General features: G+C 39.2%; 2 protein-coding genes across 2 annotated transcripts; one reads left to right on the top strand and one right to left on the bottom strand.

Annotated features, from left to right (window-relative positions):
• Positions 1-370: 370 nt before the first annotated feature.
• LOC137948794 (uncharacterized) lies at positions 371-1,837 on the bottom strand. The gene has a single exon (XM_068794968.1). It carries the CDS (start codon positions 1,835-1,837, stop codon positions 371-373), a length of 1,467 nt encoding a protein of 488 aa, XP_068651069.1.
• A 6,635-nt stretch (positions 1,838-8,472) lies between these two features.
• LOC137951096 (protein SEEDLING PLASTID DEVELOPMENT 1-like) lies at positions 8,473-19,842 on the top strand. Its single transcript, XM_068797686.1, has 9 exons — positions 8,473-9,067; positions 10,347-10,561; positions 10,668-10,818; positions 10,989-11,180; positions 11,500-11,662; positions 11,773-12,014; positions 18,498-18,674; positions 18,763-18,885; positions 19,312-19,842. The coding sequence occupies exons 1-9, from the start codon at positions 8,552-8,554 to the stop codon at positions 19,600-19,602; spliced, it is 2,070 nt and encodes a 689-aa protein (XP_068653787.1). The 5' UTR covers positions 8,473-8,551; the 3' UTR covers positions 19,603-19,842.
• The last annotated feature ends 1,585 nt before the right edge of the window (positions 19,843-21,427 follow it).

The raw sequence follows: 21,427 nt of genomic DNA, 5'->3' as shown, positions 1-21,427 counted from the left end.
ACCATGTTATATTTTAAAATGAGAGTTTTGTAACATTTAATGATGTGGCATTTTATATAAGTAATGACGTGTCTGTAAGATTACATATCGTTTGACTCACTGATTTTTGACGTGGCGATACATAATCAGTCAAAACTTATGTGTCACTTTAGACTGTACACATATGCAGTTGACCAGTTAAAGTTGGGTATTTTCTTAAATAGGTTCAAAAGTTTATCATTTATCTAATTATATTTAAAAAGTCGTGTAAAACCCTAAATGTCCCTTCACGAAAACAATTGTGAATAAGTATTAGGGCGACCTCTATTTTGCAAGAAAATACATAGGTAGAGAAGGCTTGCCAGCGAGACTTAATGGATAATGTGCAAATTTATGTTGGATCTTCAGCAGCTAACAAGGGGAGCCTACAGAACTCCTCCTTCTTCATGCACAGGAACAGCCTCTCATACGCAGATGCCATCTTAGGTGCAGTAAACATGGCAGAGGCGTACTTCTGGCACGCTCTCCCTCTTACAGCCAACCTCTTCGGCCCTTCCTCTACGACCACTTGCAGCGCCTCCAGCAAGGATTCTACGTTTGGAGCAAAAGTGTGACCAAATTCATCGTCCACAATGATGCTCCCTTTGATGCTGGGAAACCCTGTAGCCAGAATGGGCTTCCCACACATCATCGCTTCCATCAGCGTCAGATCAAGACCCTGCGTTCTCAGCGTTGGATTAACGAACACATCGAGAGAATTGTAGAAAGCTCTGAGCTTGTCGGGAGGCAGCGCGCCCAACGACAAAACCTGAGGCCCAAGCTCACTGTATCGCTTCTCCCAGGGTCCAGCTCCGGCCACAATCAAATACACTCCAGGGTGCTTTGAGATGAGCTTGGAGAAGGCTTCGTATAGCAAGGGATGGCCCTTTTCTTTGACCAACCTTCCGGAGACGCCCACAACCAGACTGGCGTTGTCTGGCACGCCGTAGTGAGCTCGAAATTCCCGGCCGAGTCTCTCGTCTGGTTGAAAGGCCTCGTCATCGATGCCATTGAGGATGACATGTACTCTTGCCTTTGGGATCTGGTATACATCCCTCAGCATCTCCCCGCTGCTGTCACTAATGGCGACGTGTTGAGCGTAGCTATGAAAAAAACGGATTTCGGTTAAAATCTTGGGTATTACTGTATCATTCCAGGAGGGAGACTTGGGTTCATCCGGCTTACGCGCTAACTCTTGGTAGATCTTGGACTGGAGGGCCTCTAAAGCAATGCCATGCCAGGAGACGGCGAGGTTTGGCACGGAACGGGCCAACCAGTGAGGAAGAGCGACGCTCTCCGAGTGCACCACGTCGAACGGATCGCTTTTGTTCTCTGCCTCAAAGCTAGCCCATGCATGGTGGTAGTCCCACTTACCCGGCGACTTGTCGAGGAAATGGACGTTCGGGAATGCGTCCGTGCTTGTATTAGGTGTGGGGGAGCCGGAGGGAGGAGCAGAGGTGTAGACGTGAATCCGGTGGCCACGCTGGGCGAGTACGCTGTAGAGTGTGAGTGCGTGACGCTCCATGCCACCAGGGGCAGAACTCAAAGGCCATTTTCTAGAGAAAACTGCAATTTTGAGGGTGATGGGTGGGGGTTGAGGGTCAAATAGCAGGCGGTTCCAGGGGAAATCCACTCTGCGGAGGTCGCCTGACCACAGTCTATTGCCGCTCCAGGAAGATGATGCATCGCATATAGAAATGGAATGAGGAGGACCGTGGAGGAGAAGAACTGGAATGGACAAGGTGATGAAGATGAGAAGAGTGGTGTTCAGATAGGTAAGGGAAGGGAGAACAATGTGTTTTTTCCCTTTTGCTGGCATAGCCATAAGAGAAGCGGGAAGAATACATAACATTCTTGGCCATGGATTCGACGTTTATAAGGGCTGGGGAGAGAAAGGAGGCGAGGAATGGGAAAAAAATGTTGGAGTTGAGAATGGTGGACACGCCATTAGGCAAGTGCGCGGAGGTGCGATTCTCACTCCTTCAGGATCCTTTCGTGGGTTTGCTTTTTTGGTGTTGGTTGCTTATGCGAAAGAGCTTTGACCTTAAAGAAACTTTCATTTGAAGCCAGAAGAAGAGGGTTGTCATCAGGAAGAGGAAGAAGAGGGCTGGCTGGCTTCGATGCCAAGAGATTTGCACATGTTTGTATGTTCATATTTATGTGATCTTACTTCATGCATGCATGCGGAAACCCTTTTTTTTTTTTTTAGTGTTTCAAATCAAAGAAAGCTGACAATTATAATGAATTTGGCCGGTAAAACCCTCTAAACCAGACCTCACTGCTTCCACTGCCCCTATCATAACAACGACGGGTTGATCGGATCAGTTCTAAGATTAAAACTTGGAGAAAAATCAATGAATTCGGGTAGTGAATCAGGTAGTCTTTCAAGTTATATATCTTAGGCGTAGTTCTTACGTCGAAAACACGAATTCCCACATGCTACTTTTCTTAAAAGATCAAAAAATGCCATTTCCTCCTCTCCTTTCTTCTAAAACTTTTAAATGCTGATATCCAATTTATTTTCTCTTCTGGGTTGTCTTCGTTTTGAGAACAAATGCTCGTTCATGCCATTTATGAAAGTGCAAAGGTCCTGAATCTTGATGACAACTAGGTAAAAGAATAAGAGGACTCTACTCTTTTCTCCTTTTCCACTCTTTTGGATTCGACAAATCACAGCAATGTAGATGGCATCATCACTTGAGATTGATTCAAAGCGCAAAAGCTTTGACAGACATTTCTTAAGAAAACGTTCTGGAATTATTAAATACACAACGAAGATTCTTTCGAGCATTAAAATGTTTTGTTCCATTTCCCCTGCAAGCTACTTTGACGAAAAGCTTAACGGGATTACTGTTTTACCTGCCCTCTTCAATGGAAGGTCTTAATATTATGATGTCCTGAAAATAACACCTTTTAAGCACAAATTCTGTTCCCTTTTTGTCTCCCCTTTTTCTCTCTTCTTTCTCTCCCTTGGTTTCTCTTCCTAAACTCTCCATGAGCTAGAGCTCTTCTTCCTCTTCTCTATTGTCTTAATCCCTTGTTATTATTATCTGAAGAAGGCCCTAGAAATCAGCAATATATTCATCATTGGTACTTCACCAAGAGAAAAGCTTATAGGTATTAAGTTGAAGAATCCAAACAATAGAGGAGTCCATCAATGTCAAATTTGATGAAAATGATCGTAGAAAACCAAATAATATAAAAGACAACAATGATGATGAGGAAGATGCACAGGAGGTGCAAAAAAAGAAAAAAAACAAAAACGTCATAAGCTAGATTTAGAAAGAAATGAGGAAGATAAACAAGATCACCACGATCAACCAATGACCACCTCTAGAGTAGAAGTCACCCAATATCTACCTAAATCCTAGAAATACTTGAACTAATCATTGGTGGGTTTGATGGAAAATGGTTGAGCAAAGGACAATTGCAAAAAGAAATGAATTAAGCTTTCATTTCAAAAATTGTACCCGAAACCCTAAATGAAGCCTTGAAGGATGTTTACTAGCTAGAGGCAATGTCAGAAGAGCTGAACTAGTTTACTAGAAGTAAAGTATGGGATTTAATCCAATTGCCTGAAGGGCACAATGTAATCGACACCAAATCTACATGAAGCTAGAAAGGTGGATAGGAACAAAGCAAGACTAGTTTTACAAGGATACTCTCAAAAAGAGGGAATTGATTATGATCAAACCTTTGCCCCAATGGCTAGAATAGAAGTCATTGGAATCCTTCTAGCATATGCTTGCTTCAAGGATTGCACTCTATATCAAATGGATGTGAAATCAGCTTTCCTAAATGGAATAATAGAAGGAAAAGTTTATGTGGCCCAACCTCTAGGATTTGAGGACAACACCCAGCAAAATCATGTAGTTAAACTAAAAAAAGCGTGAATGATCTAAAAAAAGCACCCAAAGCTTAGTTGAGTCAATTTTTTATTGATCATGAACTGTCTAGAGGAAAGGTAGACACCACCTTGTTTAATAGAAGAGAAGATATTCTAGTTGTGTAGATTTGTGTCAAGGATATAGTTTTTCAGTCTACAAACAAATTCTTTTGAAGTAATTCTAAGACTTAATGTAAAAGTGAATTTCAGATGAGTATGATGGGTGAACTAAACTTCTTTCTAGACCTACAAATAAAATAATTTTAGAAAGAAATTTACATATCTCAAGCAAAATACATTAAGGAGCTATTAAGTATAACATAGAAGACAGAAGAATGAGCTCATCTATCAAATGGTGCAAACATGAGACAAGAAAAAGTGTTGATCAAAGTAGATGTGAGGGATGATTGGAAGTTTTTTCTAATTGACAGCAAGAAGACCAAACATACAATGTGTTGTATGTTTATGTGCTAGGTTTCAATAAAGATCCAAAAGGAATTTAAAGTAATTACTATAAAAATAATTTTCATATATCTAAGGGGAAATCTAAGCGATGGCTTATATTATCCTAAGACTAATGATGTCACCCTTGTATGCAATTCAGATTCTTATTTTGAAGGTAGTCTTATCTTGATCTTCTCCTAGTTTTTTCAAAATTTGCATGGTTCCGCTCGACCATTTGCGACACTAGATTAGTAAATCTTTCAATCTCATGATGAGTCACAACCAGAAGCCATATCAAACAATTCAACTCCATTAATTGACCAATCACCTATTTAGTTTGATTCACCTCTAGTAAGTCCCCCTCCTTCTCCTATAACTATTTGGAACTCTAAACTTGGACTTTGGTACTCTGACTCCTCTATCATAGATCTAGTTGGTTGCTTTGATAACTATTTTGCCGCATGCAAAATTGATAGAAAAGAGTGCAAGTGGTACTGGTCAATTACTTACAAATATGTTTATTTCTTGGTTTTCCAAGGAGTAACATTTGGTTGTTCTATCTACTATCGAGGCTAAATAGATACACTATTGGAAGATGTTGTGCATAACTTCTATGGATGAGACACCAACTAGAGGATTATGGTCTAGACACCAAGTAATTTTTTATTTTTTTTTAGGTTTTTTGGACCCGGATCAAACCTCTAATCCATGTTTTATAATAAAGATTTTATTAATTATAAATATAAATTGAACTAAACACAGGCTTTTTATTATGGTTGACTTGTCCAAATGGAGGATGGAGTTCTGATTTATTGCCGCTCACAGGTGGCTCATGCGGTTGGGCATGTGGCCCGGTCGACTCGAGACTATTGGCGCGCTCTGAAAAATTGGCGTCCGTGATTTGCCTCTTCTCATTTTGGTTTGGGAGAACGCGCGAGTTAGATCTGTTTTTGTTTTTCTAATCCAAGGCACTGCGCGCGGCTCCGCGCCAGGAAACTAGCTTTTTGACATTTTATTGGCTTCCAATTTCAAAATCTCCCTCGTTTGACCTCTCCTTCGTCCTCCTAAAAATGAAAGATTCTCTGCAGTCCCTCCCAACAATTTCAGATTTCAAAACCTGACTGTTTCTCCCTCCTTTTATCAAATCCAAACAGCAAAACCAAATAAACTGAAAAAATCAAACTCCCCTCCAGAACTTCCATTACAAATACTCCCGATACCTCCCAAACTCCCAATAAGCCTCCATCCTTAGCATTCTACCTGTCTTCGTTCCCCCTGACAATGGAGCTTATTCCTCACAGTCACCATCCAAACAAAGAAAATATCCCTCCTTTCTTTGCGATTAAAAGGAGCCCTCTCTCTCCAACTTGTCGATTTACCAAGCCAAAGAAAAGGTTGAGAATGCCTCTCGAAGATATCACAAATCGTTTGCAGTCCTCCATCGAAGACGTTTCAGTGCTCGGTTCTTGCTCTGACACCGTCTTGGACATCAGTTTGATTCGCACAAGTGAGTTTTTCTTCTCTTGTCGTGACCCGGATAAGGATAGCGCGGCTCCGACGGGCAATTGGAGAAAGCGGCGGATTCTGAATCACAGAAACGAGTTGCCTCGGTCTTGCAGAGTGTCGCTAAGGAAGGAATTCAGATAATTTCGATTGCTGGGAACAGATCCGGTTGTTTCATTCGATGAATAGAGGATCTCAGCAGTTACATAAATATAAATAAATGAAGGCGATACGATTGTAGGTCATACTAATACTTGTATATGGATTCATATCATGTCGATAATCAGCTTTTGATTAGAAATTTGATCACAGGTTATCTGCTCTGAAATGGCATTGGCAAAAGTTGTAATGTAGTGCTCGAGTTTAAATCAATCCAGCGTATCTCATGTTTCTGCTGAAATTTCAGCACTTAGCTACTTATTACCAGAGATTAACATCTTAAAGACATGTAGCCATGTAGAATTTCAGCTTATGCGTAACTCTTTAATTTTATCATTGAGAACAGTGGAAATTTTTATGTTTCTCATTATCCGTTGAAAATTTTAAAGTTTTATGTTTATACTTGATCTTAAATTTCTAATGAATTGAATCTATTCCTAATTCGATTATTTATCCCAATCCCCACAAAACTAGGTAGTTCAGACTCTGTTCTGCTGCTTTGATCTTTCTTTCGCTTCTGTTAAAGTTCGATCTTTGATCAGTCTCCCTCTCTGCTTGCTTCTTTCACTCTTTCTCCCAGGTTTGCTTTTCATTTGCTGATTCTAACTATTCGTGATTGTTCTCAGTTTTGTAATTTGGTTTCGTTTGCTCGTTGGTTCCATCATTTCTTTCTCTTGCTGCTTCGATTGTTTTTCCTTTCTCCTCCTCGTTTCTCTTCATGCCTGCACAAACCGAACCTTGATTGCCGGAGACAAGGGTGTTCCGATTGAAGCAATGTTTTTTTGTCTGGAGAAACCATCGGTTCAGGAGAGATTAATGCCGGCTCCTATAGAGGATGACGAAAATCAGTAATTTTGTATGTCGTGCCGATTGTCTGCAGTGAAGGGAAAAGGCCTGAACATGTTAAGTACGAGCAGGAGACTCAGGCGAATCCTTGAGAGATTTTGCTTCTAATGCTTCCGCTTTGCAGCTGAGGCTGAGGTGAAACTTCATCTCCGAAACAGGAAGAAGTTACAGAGTCAGCCCTTGAAAATGGCGGGGGATTTTTCAGTTCTGGTGATTCTCAGGCTGCCTCAGTTCCTACAAACAAGAAGAGAGCATTGTACAAGTTTTTCACTAATTAGTCAAAAAAACTTAAAAATAAGGGGAGAGAAAACATAGCAGATACTCAGCTTGTTGTATATAGTAATTTGAATTTTGGATGTTACTGGTTTCGTAAGAATTTTTGCTATCTATCTTTTAAGTGAAAAATGTTGTGAGAGATAAAATACCAGTTTGAAATTTCTCTCGTATAAAATGATAATCTATTTCAATATATTTTGTTATCTTATGAAAGACCGGATTTGAAACAATATGAATGGTTGTCTGGTTGTTACAATATAATTCCATAAAGTCTCTTTTATTGAACCCCAACTAAGTGAGAAAGGATTTTATCCATAGACGCTACAGATTGTGTGGGTCATAACTCTGTACTTTGTTTTTACTTAGCCACTGGGGAGAAAGTTTCGTCATAATCTACTCGATAGCATCGAGTGTACCACTTTGCAACTAGGCGGGCCTTGAGGCGAGCCACAAAATATAAAAAATTATATATTTATGGAGATATCTTTTAGCAATAAAGGTCTAATTGCAAGAGAGATTCGAGCAAAAGCAAAAAGCTTAAAATTTTGAGGTTTTTTATACCATTAAGAAGGAGACTTTATATAGAGTTTTATATTTCAAAAGATATATATATATATATATATATATATATATATATATATACAAGTCTATTTTCTTAACTAAACCAATTTTTAATCTGAGTTTTCTAGTGGGAGATATTGATTTCAAAAAGTCAATTGTCATGCTGGCGAAAGAAGAAAGAGTACTTAGTTAGGTCAGATTAAAGATTCAAAATCTATCAGATTTCTCTCTCAAAATAAGTATATTTATGAATATGAGTTATACTTAGCTGAAAGGTATCGAAGTCTAGTTTCAGAAGGATAAAATTTCATATCAATCTGATTTATATTTAATGAGATATTCTTATTGGAGTCGACAAGTCAAGCTATAGAACAAAGAAAGTCAAGAGGTTATAAAAGATTCAAGAATGAATTTTTTTTATGACAAATAAGGTATCAATTTAAAACTCTCCGAGTCTAATTTCTTGAACAACAAATTATTTGTGATTTTGAACTGTATTTTTTGAGATATGGAAGAGTCTTACATGACTTTTACGATAAAAAGTCATAGAGTCAGTATTATATGATAGAACAATTGAACAACTAAATATAAATATAATATTAATAGAACTAAAACACCTTTAAAAGGTCCTTAACAAGTTTAAAATATTGATATGCATAGATGAAATATGTCAAACTCCGAAAATATGTCCTCCATAAGGAAATTTTAATTTTTTTTTTTTTAAGAGTAAAAGAAAAGATCAACAGGAGAACTAGGAACAGAAACAGCGGCCAGTGAGCGGTCGGAGAGAAAAGCTTATTGCTTGGAGCTTTTGACGAAGCTCACGAAGTCCTTCCACGAACACTCATCAGCGCATCCATGCACATTTTATCGCCAACACAAGGAAGCCACCTGCTTTCCTCACTCTCTTGCTTCTGCATTGAACACCCAGAAAGGTTACTCCCATCCTTTGTATCCTTGCGGCTGCCCAGGCCAGCTGCTCCCAACTGCCTTCCAAGTGATCAATTTTTGCTCGAGCCAGTGTGTTGTGCACGTAAACTCCAAATCCTCCGCTTCTGGTCTCTTTCGTCTGACCTGCACCAGTGGCCCTATCCGAATCTGTACTCATCTGTAAATTCGAAATTCCGGCACAGACTATCCTGCAAATTTGCCACTTCCCTTTCTGCTTCGTTAACAGACGATGAGTTGGGACGGCTGTTGGATCTTTTACCCAAAGAAATGCGTAGGAAGGTGGGTCAGCACCCAGAGCTGCACCAGTTGATTGAAATTGTTTTGGACTTGGGCCGAAAGCCGTTGGCTCGTTTCCCATCTGGAGATTTCTTTCTGTCGGATTTACCTATTTCCTTCAAGGAGCTCGAGCACGCTACTGCACAGGTGATTTTGTTTTTGGCCTTTGAGGACCGGCACTTTGTGTGCTGCGACCTTGGAAATGTTTTGATCCTGGACAATAAATTCCTTTTTTCTAGGCTAGGCCAGATCATATTGGCGTTATGCTTTTTATGCCTAAAAATCTGCTTTTTTTTGTTAGGATAGGCGTATGGAAAGGACAGAGAAAATCTTACGAACACAAATCCTTTTAATTCAAATCAAAGTTTGAGACACGACGATATCATGCCATCTCATTCACATAAACTATTTTCTCTAGAAAAAATAGGCTTACTAGAGAATAAATTCTGTTGAGTGGGAATAGTCCAACATTGTTAAGTCTTAAGAAGTATTGTTGGTTCATAAGATTGAGCATGTTATTTTAGGTTGGAACCTGGTTTAATTCAATAATAGTATCGAAGCAGAATGTATACAGTTTATAAGGTTGAGCATAGTTTGTGCTTTGTGTGTGTTGCCAAGCCCATTGTGTGTAATTGAGTTGAGTGGGAAAAATCTCAAAGTCGAAAGCTAGGTACAATTTTGTCGCAGGCAAGCTTCACACAACAACCCCAATTGGTCCGACATTAGCACCAACTCAAGAGAATTTGAGAAAGAAATGGTATGCTATTCCACAAAATCGGCATGGTATAGCTTTCCAAGCGGCAAAACTTGTTTGAACCTGGAAGGTAGCAACTCTACAACCGAGTTTCTGTTAATAGTTAACCCAAATGACCTTATCTAAAATTTTAAAATAAAAATAAAAAAAGACATATGAAGGGGAGTCTTCTCCCCTTCCTTTTGGGATGAAATTGGGCTTAATCCAACAATAGAAATAGTCTCATATAGATAAGAGTTAAGAAAAATTGTTGGTTTATAAGGTTGAGCAATAAGCCTCTTAAGTAGCTAGTAATTTTGCGATGAAATTAGGCTCTATCTTAACAAATTCTCTAGATAAATTGGTAGGATATTATCATTCATAAAAGAAAAGTTGTTTCCATCCTCTCCATTAAATATTTTGTTTGCACACTTACATAAAAAACCACACTCTCGAGAGAAAATAGATGACCTTACTAGGAAGATATCTGCCATAAGTGCACTCTTTAACTTGGGATCATCTTCTTTGTCGTAAATCACTTTATCTGACTTTAATCAAGAAGATCATCCATGAATGTCATATAGTTTTGAATGTCAAATGTTCAGTTGAATTATTTGATCTTTGTCCTTTAAGCATTGCTGCTTCTACAACCACTGCAAGAAGAAATGTGTATAACATCCCCTTCATTTGCAGGTTGGAGATTTTGCTTCTGACAATCGTGCTGGCATTAGTCGAACACTTCACCGTATTAGTGCAATTAGAAACCGCAGGGGTGTCATTATAGGTTTAACCTGTCGTGTTGGTCGTGCAATATCTGGAAGTGCTAATTTGTTACGTGATTTGGTTAAGGATGGCGATTCTATTTTGCTTATTGGACCTCCTGGGGTTGGAAAGACTACAATTATTAGGTTCTTTGTTTTCATTTGATGGATTCAGAATGTCAGAGGGTGTTATCTATTCACTCCCCATTCACTATCTCGAATTAGAATCTGAAAATGCTAATTACTTCTGCAGGGAAATAGCTCGGATGCTTGCGGATGACTACAGGAAACGAGTAATGATTGTTGACACATCAAATGAAATCGGTGGTGATGGAGATATACCACATGAGGGAATTGGTGGGGCCCGGAGAATGCAAGTTCCTGTTTCAGATATGCAGCATAAGGTTTGTCTTTTGAGGTGCATGCACTTGAAGTATCAAAAATGCATTTACACCATAAAAATGCATTTACACCTGTTCCCAGGTGTTTTCCAATGGAAAAATGATGAATTAAAATTTTGAAGTACAGATATTGTTTTGTTCTTAATTCACATGCTCATTCTTTATTGTCACAGGTATTGATTGAAGCAGTGGAAAATCATATGCCCCAAGCAATTGTGATTGATGAAATCGGGACAAAACTTGAAGCAATGGCTGCAAGTACAATAGCTCAACGAGGTATTCAGCTCGTTGCCACTGCTCACGGTGTAACAATTGAGAATCTAATAGCCAATCCTTCTCTGGAGATGCTTGTTGGAGGGGTTCAGGTAGGATAATTGGGTCATCTGCATTTAGGAAATTAAAAGTGCACAAAGAAAGTGAATAAGTCTATCTTTTGCTCAAAGAACATTGTCTTATTGGCTTATTTATGTAAATGTGGCATTTCAAAATGAAGTCACCTTTTCCAGTATGTTGTTTTATCTCCATTGCACTCTCTCTGCAATGGTAGCCTTTTGCTTTTCATCGAAATCTGCACGCTTTTTGGTGCATTCATATCTTACAGCTGTTCTACACTATCTATGGAGTTCATTATAGAATGGGGGCAACTGCTGTGCATGAGTAATATTAGGTTTTGTGGTTTTTAAGAGTGTTACCCTAGGGGATGAAGAGGCTAGCAGGAGGGGAGGCCAGAAGACTGTGTTGGAGAGGAAAGGACCTTCTACATTCACCTGTGCTGTTGAAATCATATCCAAGATTGAACTACGAGTTCATTGTAGACTTGAGGCAACAGTTGATGCTCTTCTTTCAGGTTAAACCTCCTCACCTTTTCTGTTTGCTGTGTAAAACTCAAAATTCACTCCATGTGGTGTTATGTTCCCATAATCATTTTCTCTTGTGGCATTATTATCTTGAACATAGGTCATTCCTCAAATTATGAAGTTCGTAAGATGAATGCTATGGGGAGCACGGAATCAAACATTGTTGTCCTAGAGTCATCTAGTGATATCTCCTCTAAAATGCAAGATGAGTTCCTAACTGGAAATGTCCCAGTAAAAAACGATAGCACAAGTAATTATGTTGAATTTGGTTCTAAGATTACTGAACAAGAGTTGGAGAGTTCTCAAGAAAAGCAGATACCTGGCAGTTTATATGTTTATGGGGTAAGTTTTATCATTCATTGCTATTATAGCCTTGTCTCAATTATGTTGGAGGGGCCTCTTGAATGCTTGTCTTCCTTTCTGGCTTTTATAAGTTCTATCATTCAGGGATTAAGCAAAATGAGTTTGCATTTTGTTATTCTGTCTTACTGAAAATAAATGTTATGAAAATTTCATACTTCCTCTTTCTTTTAATATAAAATTGAAAGTAAAATCTCATGAACATTTAAGTATCAATCTGAAATTGGTCAAAGTACCACCTTAGTCCCAATCTGTGCCTGAGATTGTATTGGGAATGAAGAATATAAAAAGCTCTACCGTTGCATGAGCATTTATTTTTGCTCATGGTAATCATATATGGATAATTGGTATTGAATACCTTTACTAGTTTTCTCTACTGTAAGTTCAGAAAATCAGATCTAGATGCTGATTTTTCTGAAGTCATTTGTCATCGATATGCCACTTCTAATGATCATCAATGTTGAGTCATGTGAGTATGAATTAACTTGAGTATTAATAGGAGTTTGGTTCTAGTGTTAAGAGTGACTGGAATCATCTGGCTGAGCAGGAGATACCTTAATCATTTGGGTTCCAAGTCAACTTAAAAAAATTGACTCCTTCAGCTCAAGGCACAGCTGCAGTTCAATTCCGGTCAAAGAGTGATAACCTTGTTTAGGCTGTGGCGTCCGTCTATGGTCCTCATAGGGACCACCAAAGATCTGAGTTGTCGGACAAGTTTACCCAACTCATTCAGCATGGCCTCTTCCCGGCTGATTGGTGGGGATTTCAACGTCTTAAGGTATGATGGGGAAATATCCTGTAGTTCAGGATGAGTTGCCCTGGCAATGAGGATCTTTTGGACCTCATTGAGAATAATAATCTGATTGACATTCCAATGTTTGGTACTTGAATCACATGGACAAGTGGGCATGCTAATCTTGTGCTATTAAAACGCGACAGATTCTTATCTCCACAAGATTGTTTAAACCACGTGATCTTATTCTCAGCAAGATTCTGCCCAGCCCTTGTTTCAGATCACACTCCCATCCTTATTGAGAGTCAGCCTGACTCATGGGGTCCACCTCCATTTCAGTTTGAAGCTTCATGGATCTATGAAAAAGACTTCGCACAATGGAGTTGTAAAAATATAATAGAAGAAAACAGAACAGAGGGGGAGAGTAGAAAAGAGAAGTGCACGAGATAGAGAAGATCGAGAGTAAGCACTCTTTGAGGGTCAGAAATTGACCCCTTTCTGTATATAATATTCACTTAATTGAAAAGAACAAATTACAATAATGCCCCTCTACACTTAAACCTTTAGAACTCTCCAAATACAACTCGGAATGAAAGGAAAATTTTAACAACAAAAACTGTAACATAAAACCAATTTACTACTATCCTATGAGGGACAAACTACCATAGTGAATAACCAAAATACCCCTATACATGTTGTAGAAAAACAAGAAATTGAAGTAATAAAGGGAAGGAGAAAGAAGAGGAGAAGAGAGAAAGAAGAGAATAAGAGAGCAGCATGAGAGGTTCACATCTTACGAGTAGAACTGGATCCCTAACAGGTTTTTATATTGCTTAAGTGAAAGAAGGGACAAAAAGACAAGAATGCTCCTTAGTACACAAGTTTATAGTACACTCAACATTAAACCAACAAAGTGAAACAAAATTAAGCAGACTTATAGACTCACTTCCTACCATGCTGTCCCTCTACTAGGAGTAGGTATTACATAGGTAAAATTACCAAAATACCCCTAATCAAATTTTCTTACACATGTATTTCAACACTCTACTCAAGCTGGAACATATATAACAAGAAACCCCATGGTGTTACAAAAATCCACAATTCTTGCTTACCTAAAGCTTTAGTAAAAATATCATCAAGCTAATCCGCAGATTTGACAAAGTGCCCACAGCTAGGGTGGGCATTGAGCCGAGCCGAGCCTGAACTTGCCTATGTTCGAGCGAGCTTGATTTAAATATTTTGAACTCGAGCTCGAGCCGAGCTTGATTTAAATATTTCGAGCTCGAGCTCAAGCCGAGCCGAGCCGAGCCTAGCCTCGAGCCTAAAATTGTAATTGAGCTCGAGCCCAATAATTTTAACCGAGTTCGAGCTCCAATCTACATTTAAAATTTTCAATAAAATATAAGTCAAATAAATTGTTTATAAAATTATGCATAAATTTTACATAAAATTGGGCATAACCTCTACTTAAAATTGGACATAACCTCTGTATATTAACCTTGCATAAAATTATTGATACACTATGCATAAAATTATTCATAAAAGCTGCATAATTATGCATAAACTTTATTCAATAATCAAACACAAAAACATTCCTTTGAAAAGCAACACTAGTTTTGTCCATTTGTACTCAATCAGATTGTTCTGATTCAAGGACTGGAAAACCAGATCATGGAGATAGAGAAAAATTTAAGAAAAATGGTTTTGGATGACTTAATCGTATGCCCATTTTTGTTTTTTCTTCGGAGCATGGTTTCATACAGCAACAATTCTGAAATACTACCAATCTGTTCTTCTGAAAAACTTGAGTGGAGTTAACATTAAGAGAGTACCTCAAACAATTTGAGTCTCTTCAAGAGCCATGAGGAAGAGACAGTCGGAGTTCAAGAAACAATTTTTTTTGTCACGAGCTTGTCATCTCGCACAAGCGAAGGTAGCATGTGCAAAATTGCACGATGTCTTTGCATGCGTAGGGGGGGACAATTATTTTTCCCCTAACTTAGGTCTCTAGTTTTTTGTTGAGACGATGCGGGGGTAGGGGGGGTCTAGCGGCACCGGCGAGGAGTTGTCGTCGGGGCTGACGGCTGCAACGGAGGCGGCGGCAGCGACGGAAGTAGCGGCGAAGGTAGTGGCTACTGAGACGACGCGGGGTAAGGGAGTCTGCGACGTAGCCGGCCGACAACGATGGAGGCTGCCACAACAGTGTACGGGAGGGGCTCGGAGGAGATAAAGATCGGCAACGACAAACGAGGGGAGGAAGAAATCGGAGAAGACGACTCTTAGTCCCGGTCCCGAGCCCTCGTTAAGTTAATGAGCTGGCTTGTGAGCTTTCGAACCGAACTATGGTTCGGTCGAGCTCGGTTCATTAACTCAAAGGAGATAAATCGAATCGAATCGAGCCGAGCTCGAGCCGCTCGGGAACTGGCTCAGTTTGATGCCACCCCTACCCACAACTCTCCTCATTATAATATCATGAACAAAATGTCAGTTGACTTTTGCATTGTTAGTCTGTTCATGGAACATTGGGTTGTTGTCAATGAAAATTGCAGCTCGTTATCACGGTACATCTTCATAGCTTTTTTTTTTGTAGGAAATCCTAGCTCTTGTACATAGATGTCACCCATACTAACTCAGTTTCTATCTCTTAATCATCAGTCATCTGGTTAGGAAGATTATCCCTTAAGTATTTCATCTTCTTCTTAGCCTTAATATAAATCCGCACGGACCTTGACCAGTTTAAATAATTCTATCCATTCAACTTCTTTGTGGTAATTACAATAGTATTCTTATCCTCTGAATTAGACTCCTTGACTGGTGTAATAATGTCAATAAAATCAGCTATTGTTTACTACCAAAACGCATCAAAACGCATCTGTATGCTTACACCATGAATGCTGGAATACACTAACACACCAACCGGCACCAAGAATTCACCAAAATACATTGTAAACACCTGCGTATAGGAAGTGGCCCTCACACACGACTGAAAAATTAGGGCACCAGATGCACAATTGAAGGCACTGTACTGCAACTATTTTGTAAAAAAAAAAAATGATAGGATGTAAGCTAAGGGGAAAGCTACATCAGGTTGATGTCAACTCAGAAGTTGATGTAAGCAATATGCAGGTCTGGAAGACCTGCGCAGGCACAAGATTGGGAAAAAAAAACTCCCAAACGACCCTTCTAAATTTCTTAAAGCTGTTCTATTGACAGCACACACCATTAACCCTAGGGTTATGAAATAAGGAAGAAAGGTAAAATCTGACTTTTAACTTTAATTAGCAGAAAATCTTGAAATTTCCCTTTTCTGGAGAAGTCAAGAGGAGGAAAAGAAGGTTGGTCCTTGCAACAATCGGATCAGAGCTCTGATACTGTGTAAAAAAATAATGATAGGAAAGAGAAAAGAGAAGTGCACGAGAAAGATAGCAAAGATTGTCAGAGAGTAAGCACTCATTAGGGTTCAGGAATTGACCCTTTTTTTGTAAAGAACATCAAATTACAGTAATACCCTTCTACACATAAACCTTTATAATTCTCTAAATACAACTTGGAATAAAATGAAAATTGAACCATAAATGCTTTCATATAAAATCAACCTTCTACTATCCTATGAGGGACAGCAAATGATCAAAATACCCCTTTACGTGTATTTAAATAGGAGTGACTGAAGCTTGCTCCACTTACTGAACAAGCTGAGTCAGCTCATCTTTACTAATTATCTTTAAGTCTGGCTTAGGTGTAACATTAATGGCATCACTCTCTTGTGTAACTTGGTTAGCCATAGGAGGCCTTCCAAACTTCTCCCAACACTTCCCAAATTGATGATTGCTGCAGCTACAATGTATGCACTGTCTCTGTCCACAACCTCTATTCTATTACCTCCGCCTCCCCCTGATTCCGACCTTTATTTTGTAGCAACCATTTGTAGCTGAATTTAAATTGGATTGAGTAGAGTTTTTAGTGTTTAGAGCTGAAGTTTCTGATTTATTAATGGAAGTAGGAACCGAAGGTTTGGCCATCATAACTCTGAGAATCTGCACTTTCAAACAATGGCTTTTCTGTACTTGCTAGAATCTTCAAACAATGGGTTATCTGTACTCGCTAGAATCTGAGCCCTGATTAATTCAAATTTGGTCCTCTAGTGACTTTTAAGTTCTTCTCCTTGAAGCTCAAGTTCATCCTCATCAAGAATTAGAGGATGATAATGAACAATTTCCTGCCAGATGCAGTGCGATTTTCTCAAATATTTAAAAACCTATTTCTCAGCCCTTTGAATATTAAAATAACAAGTATACAAGTCATGTACTTGACCTATTCTGTTCTTCTGAAAAATGTTTTTGATGTGACATCCAAATATCTCTAGCTGTTTCACAGAAAAATCACTTGACTATTAATGGGGGGTTCCATACTGTTTAACAGCGAAGGCATGACTAGAAAATTATCAGATTTCCATGCTTCAAAGGAAGCGTTTGGAGGTTGTCATTGATAAATTTCTCCTTCCTGGCCCTAACAAAAATCTCAATGACCTGGGCCCACATTAAATTGTTCTTGCCCTCAAGTTTCACATGGGTAAGCGGACTGGTCTGCCCATCTCTCATTAGACAACTTGTTGGATCCACTAGCTGGAGTGATAGCTTCACCACTCTCAGCCATAAGGACTCTTAAGTAAGACAACTGAAGAGACCATGAGGGAGCTTTAACAATCAAAGATAACAAGGACTTGGGGCATAGACCACGAGGAGTATGAGGCTTAGATGATAAAGAGCCTAAGCCAGGCTATGAGAGTTGGTCACAATGAACCTCAGACGAAAAATTCAAGGAGAAGCTACACTCAAGCAACAGAATGAATCTCGTAAAGATAAACTAAAGCATGCATCAACGTTGCAGCGAAAAGAACATCTGTCATAAACAATCTGGCTTGGGCATACAAGCAACTAAGAAGTGATAAGGCTCTGCAGCCCATCAACCTGACATGGGCTGAGGTAAAAGAGAGAAAACTGGGTAGCTTTAGAGACTATCTGGCACCAATGGCGGACTCTAACCTTCTCTCATGAGGTATGACAACCTGAAATGAGAAACACCTCAACACTTTCAGTTCTCTAGAATTCCTGCTTTGATACCATGAAGATGGAAAAGAGAAAGGATGAGAAGAATGGGAGGAGAAGAAGAGAAGAGTATTCTAAGTTCTCATAGAACTTAGGGTTTCAGATAGGATAGAGAGAGAGAGAGAGAGAGAACGAGGAGAGAAAATCTTACCCGAACTCCTCAACCCGATGTTCTTTTATAGTAAGAAAGTTGTAAAAATTACGAAGCTGCATTACATGGTTTAAAAGTAATTACTTCCCTAAAACAGTGTAAAGAGAGGAAAAAATAAAAAAATTACATCTTTCCACAAAAGGGACTAGAGCAAATAAAGAGGATGTTACCCTTTGAATCGCTGATGGCTCCCCCACCCCCTGCCTCTCCGAGGTTTCCTTTAGCGCTGCCATCAAAACCTTTATGTGCTTAATGTCACTTCTACTATTTACATCTATGTTTTAACATATTTGAACTTGAAGATGTTCAAGTGATGAATTACTCAAATTAGTTGTCCAGCAGAGCCTTTAATCCAAATATTATGGATTAGGATGTGTCTGTTACACTTGTCTGTTACACTAGTCATTGTATACCAAAGTAGATAATGATGCACAAACATTTCCCAGTTTGGAACTTAAGGTTGCACAGTTATTTAGATCCTCGAGACAAGTGTAATGCAAGTGATCAACCAGCTTGGAATGGATGGTGCAATCAGGCTAACAGATAATATTAGCAAAGCAGATGGGTTGCTCGCCTTGCAGTCCAAGCTAAAGAAGAATTTGCAAATTCAAACCATCGCCAAGTCTCGTGGGATACCTGTTTATACAACCAAGGTATTAAGTTGTGCATAGCTTTCTTCTTAGTTTCGCAATCACCTTGAATATCACTACACAAAACTGAACGTCATTTGTGTTCTTGCAGACAAGCTCATTGTTGCAGATTAGGAAAGCCATAAGGGCATTTATGAACAAACATGGTGATGGCTCCAAGGCTTGTGAAGTTGAAGATGATAAAACATCACTGGAGAAAATCGATGCATTAGAGGTGCTACTTCTCTTTTAATGTATTCATGGTGAACTTGGCTGGGGACTGTTTTGAAATCTTATTAGTTGATGTCTGTGCTTCTCTTGAAGATGAAAATAAACTTTTAGAGGGATGAGCACTATCTACATTCATCTAGTGCCTTTTGTATTTATTTACTTGTTTTCTATAACTTTTTTTTTATGTGTTTATTCATGCTGACTGGGGATTTGACAAACCTAATTTTTTTGTGATCCTGAAACCTTTTTGTATTCTCTTTTCTTTCAAAATTTCATTGTTTTACAGGGAGATTTTTGAAATGTCAGGGATTTGCCAAATGAGTTTGCCTCAGATGTTTAAGCTATATGTGTGTTCTAAATTTGGATATTCTACTTAATCCCTATCATTATAGTTGCGCATGATTCGTAAACCAGTAACTTGGTTTGGCAGGAGGCTAGATTAGCCATTGAACAGGTTGTGATTCCTAAAGGGGAGACAGTGGAGCTACTACCGAGACCATCTCACATCATGTCTGTTCAGATAGATCTTGTTAAAAAATATCACCTAGAATTCACCAAAGTTGGCGAAGAACCGAAAATGCGACTCTGCATCCTTCCTCTTCATGCGAGCTTACAACAAACTACATCTGTATACAAAACTGTCAGCACAAGTGACGATAGCAACCTGGATCAGACAAGCCATTCAGACTGCATCACTCGGTTACCTCTTCTACCTGATTGATTCTTGGATTCGGTTATACTGGCTCTCACTAACTACATCATTCTTCCAGCTTGTGGTTGCTTTCATTGTAAAAACTCTTCCCTTCTGCAATTTACCTTTTATGTATCTGCCCGTTCTCATGGGTGTGCTGCTGATAGGAGGCTACAATGTCCTGACTATTCTTTGAAATTGGATGTCAGTCTTTGTAGGAATTATGTGCTGGCAATACAAATGAATTTTCTTTTTGGAGGATGCAGTAAATGACATGTCAAACTAGTTCATGATGAATTCCTGCAAGAAAGAAAAAAAAACTCAAAAAAAAAGTAGTTTTAAAGTGCAAAGACTGCACCAACGCCGGATGATTTGGCTGATGGCAATGCATTAACTGATAATGGATTTGAAGATAATACTTTCGTTTCTGTAAGCAGAGAACAGCGGAGGATTAAGGAGAGAAGAGGAACTCCTTTCATCCCCGAACTGTTGACATCATTCATGCAATCAGAGTCTGGTTGCAGGCGTTGGATGCTCCATGCACTTGCTGGACACGTTAATGCGGACGGTCACGGTGTTTAATTAAATAAAATTTGACCTATAAAGCTCTGACTTTCTTCAAAAGTTGACAGAATGCAGACACAGCAGAAAAGCAGGTGTTCTTGTATGGAACTTAAGCCGGTAAGTCGGTTGGTGAAATCCAGTGTACCTAACGATAAGGTCGTTTAAGAAGAACAATTTTTAGTTGGAATCACTATTGAATTCCTCAGTCACTAACGATAAGGTCGTCGTTTGGCCAAGTCAAGTTTGAGTGCTCTGATTCTATCTTCCATCCTCTACTTAACCTGTTTTTAAGTGTCTCTCTCCTTCGTCGGTGAGTCGGTGACACTGCTCACTGCTAGAACCAAAAAAAGAAAAAAAAGAAGAAGAAAGAAAGAAAAACAGCTAAAGTGTACGTCTTCGTGTTGCTTCCTCGGCCTATCCAAAAGTCCAAACTGATTCACAAAGAACTGAATTCATTTGAGGATCCCATGTCAGCCATGGCGTCTTGCTCCAAGGTAATCATAAATGGATTTCCACTTTTACCAGTTGAAGTTAATCTACTCGCCTGTTCGACCCATAACATCAGCTGCAGAGTCACCGTGTTGATCAGGAATCTACAGTGAAAGGAAACAGAGAAAAGGAGATCCTTAAACTAGTTAATGCGATCTTCGTAGGAAGACAAGCACTTGGGAGTTGACGACTGAAATCGGATAATCCCTATCCACGAAATTGATCTTAGTGTTCACTGGGCTTCTCATTGGATTCCCCTTCTCTGATCTCATTCACAGCGTTCAAATCCAAACAAGATGCCCACGTAGAAAAAGAAAGTCGTCGCTTGTGAAAGGAATGAAACTAGTTAATGTTGCTGCGATTGGAAAACGGGATGAGTGCAGGAAGGCCAATAGCGATGGAAAGAAAAAGGGAAGGAGAAAAGAGAGAGAGAGAAAGAGGTCGGGTGCCCTTTCCGCGCAAGGCTGAGCCATTCCCTAAGCCAATCTCACCATGCTAGCTTTACAGCATGACAAAGAGATACCTCTGACGGTACATCCAATCACCCATCGAGCAGATCCTTCGTCGCTGGTGGATAAAAACAAGAGACGAGAAAGACAGACTTCAAAGTTATTTTTATTTTGAGACACTGGAAAGACTTTTCATTTGTAATGGTCGAGTTCGTTAAGAGGAAGAAAACTGTTATCAAGGGTAGAATATGACAAGCACGCCATCCCTAGCGCCCACCCAAGACTTTTAAATCCAATTTAAGCCAGAGCTCCACATTATATAAAGGGTCGAGGTATCTCACCATGATGCCTCC

This window comes from Aristolochia californica, unplaced genomic scaffold (assembly GCF_029961685.1).
Source record: "Aristolochia californica isolate CCGP_79_NKW_82.1479 unplaced genomic scaffold, dmAriCali1.0.hap1 SCAF_1, whole genome shotgun sequence".
In the NCBI taxonomy this organism is placed as follows: domain Eukaryota; kingdom Viridiplantae; phylum Streptophyta; class Magnoliopsida; order Piperales; family Aristolochiaceae; genus Aristolochia; species Aristolochia californica.
The sequence above is the reverse complement of the archived record's forward strand: the minus strand, read 5'-3'. Positions and strand labels throughout refer to the sequence as shown.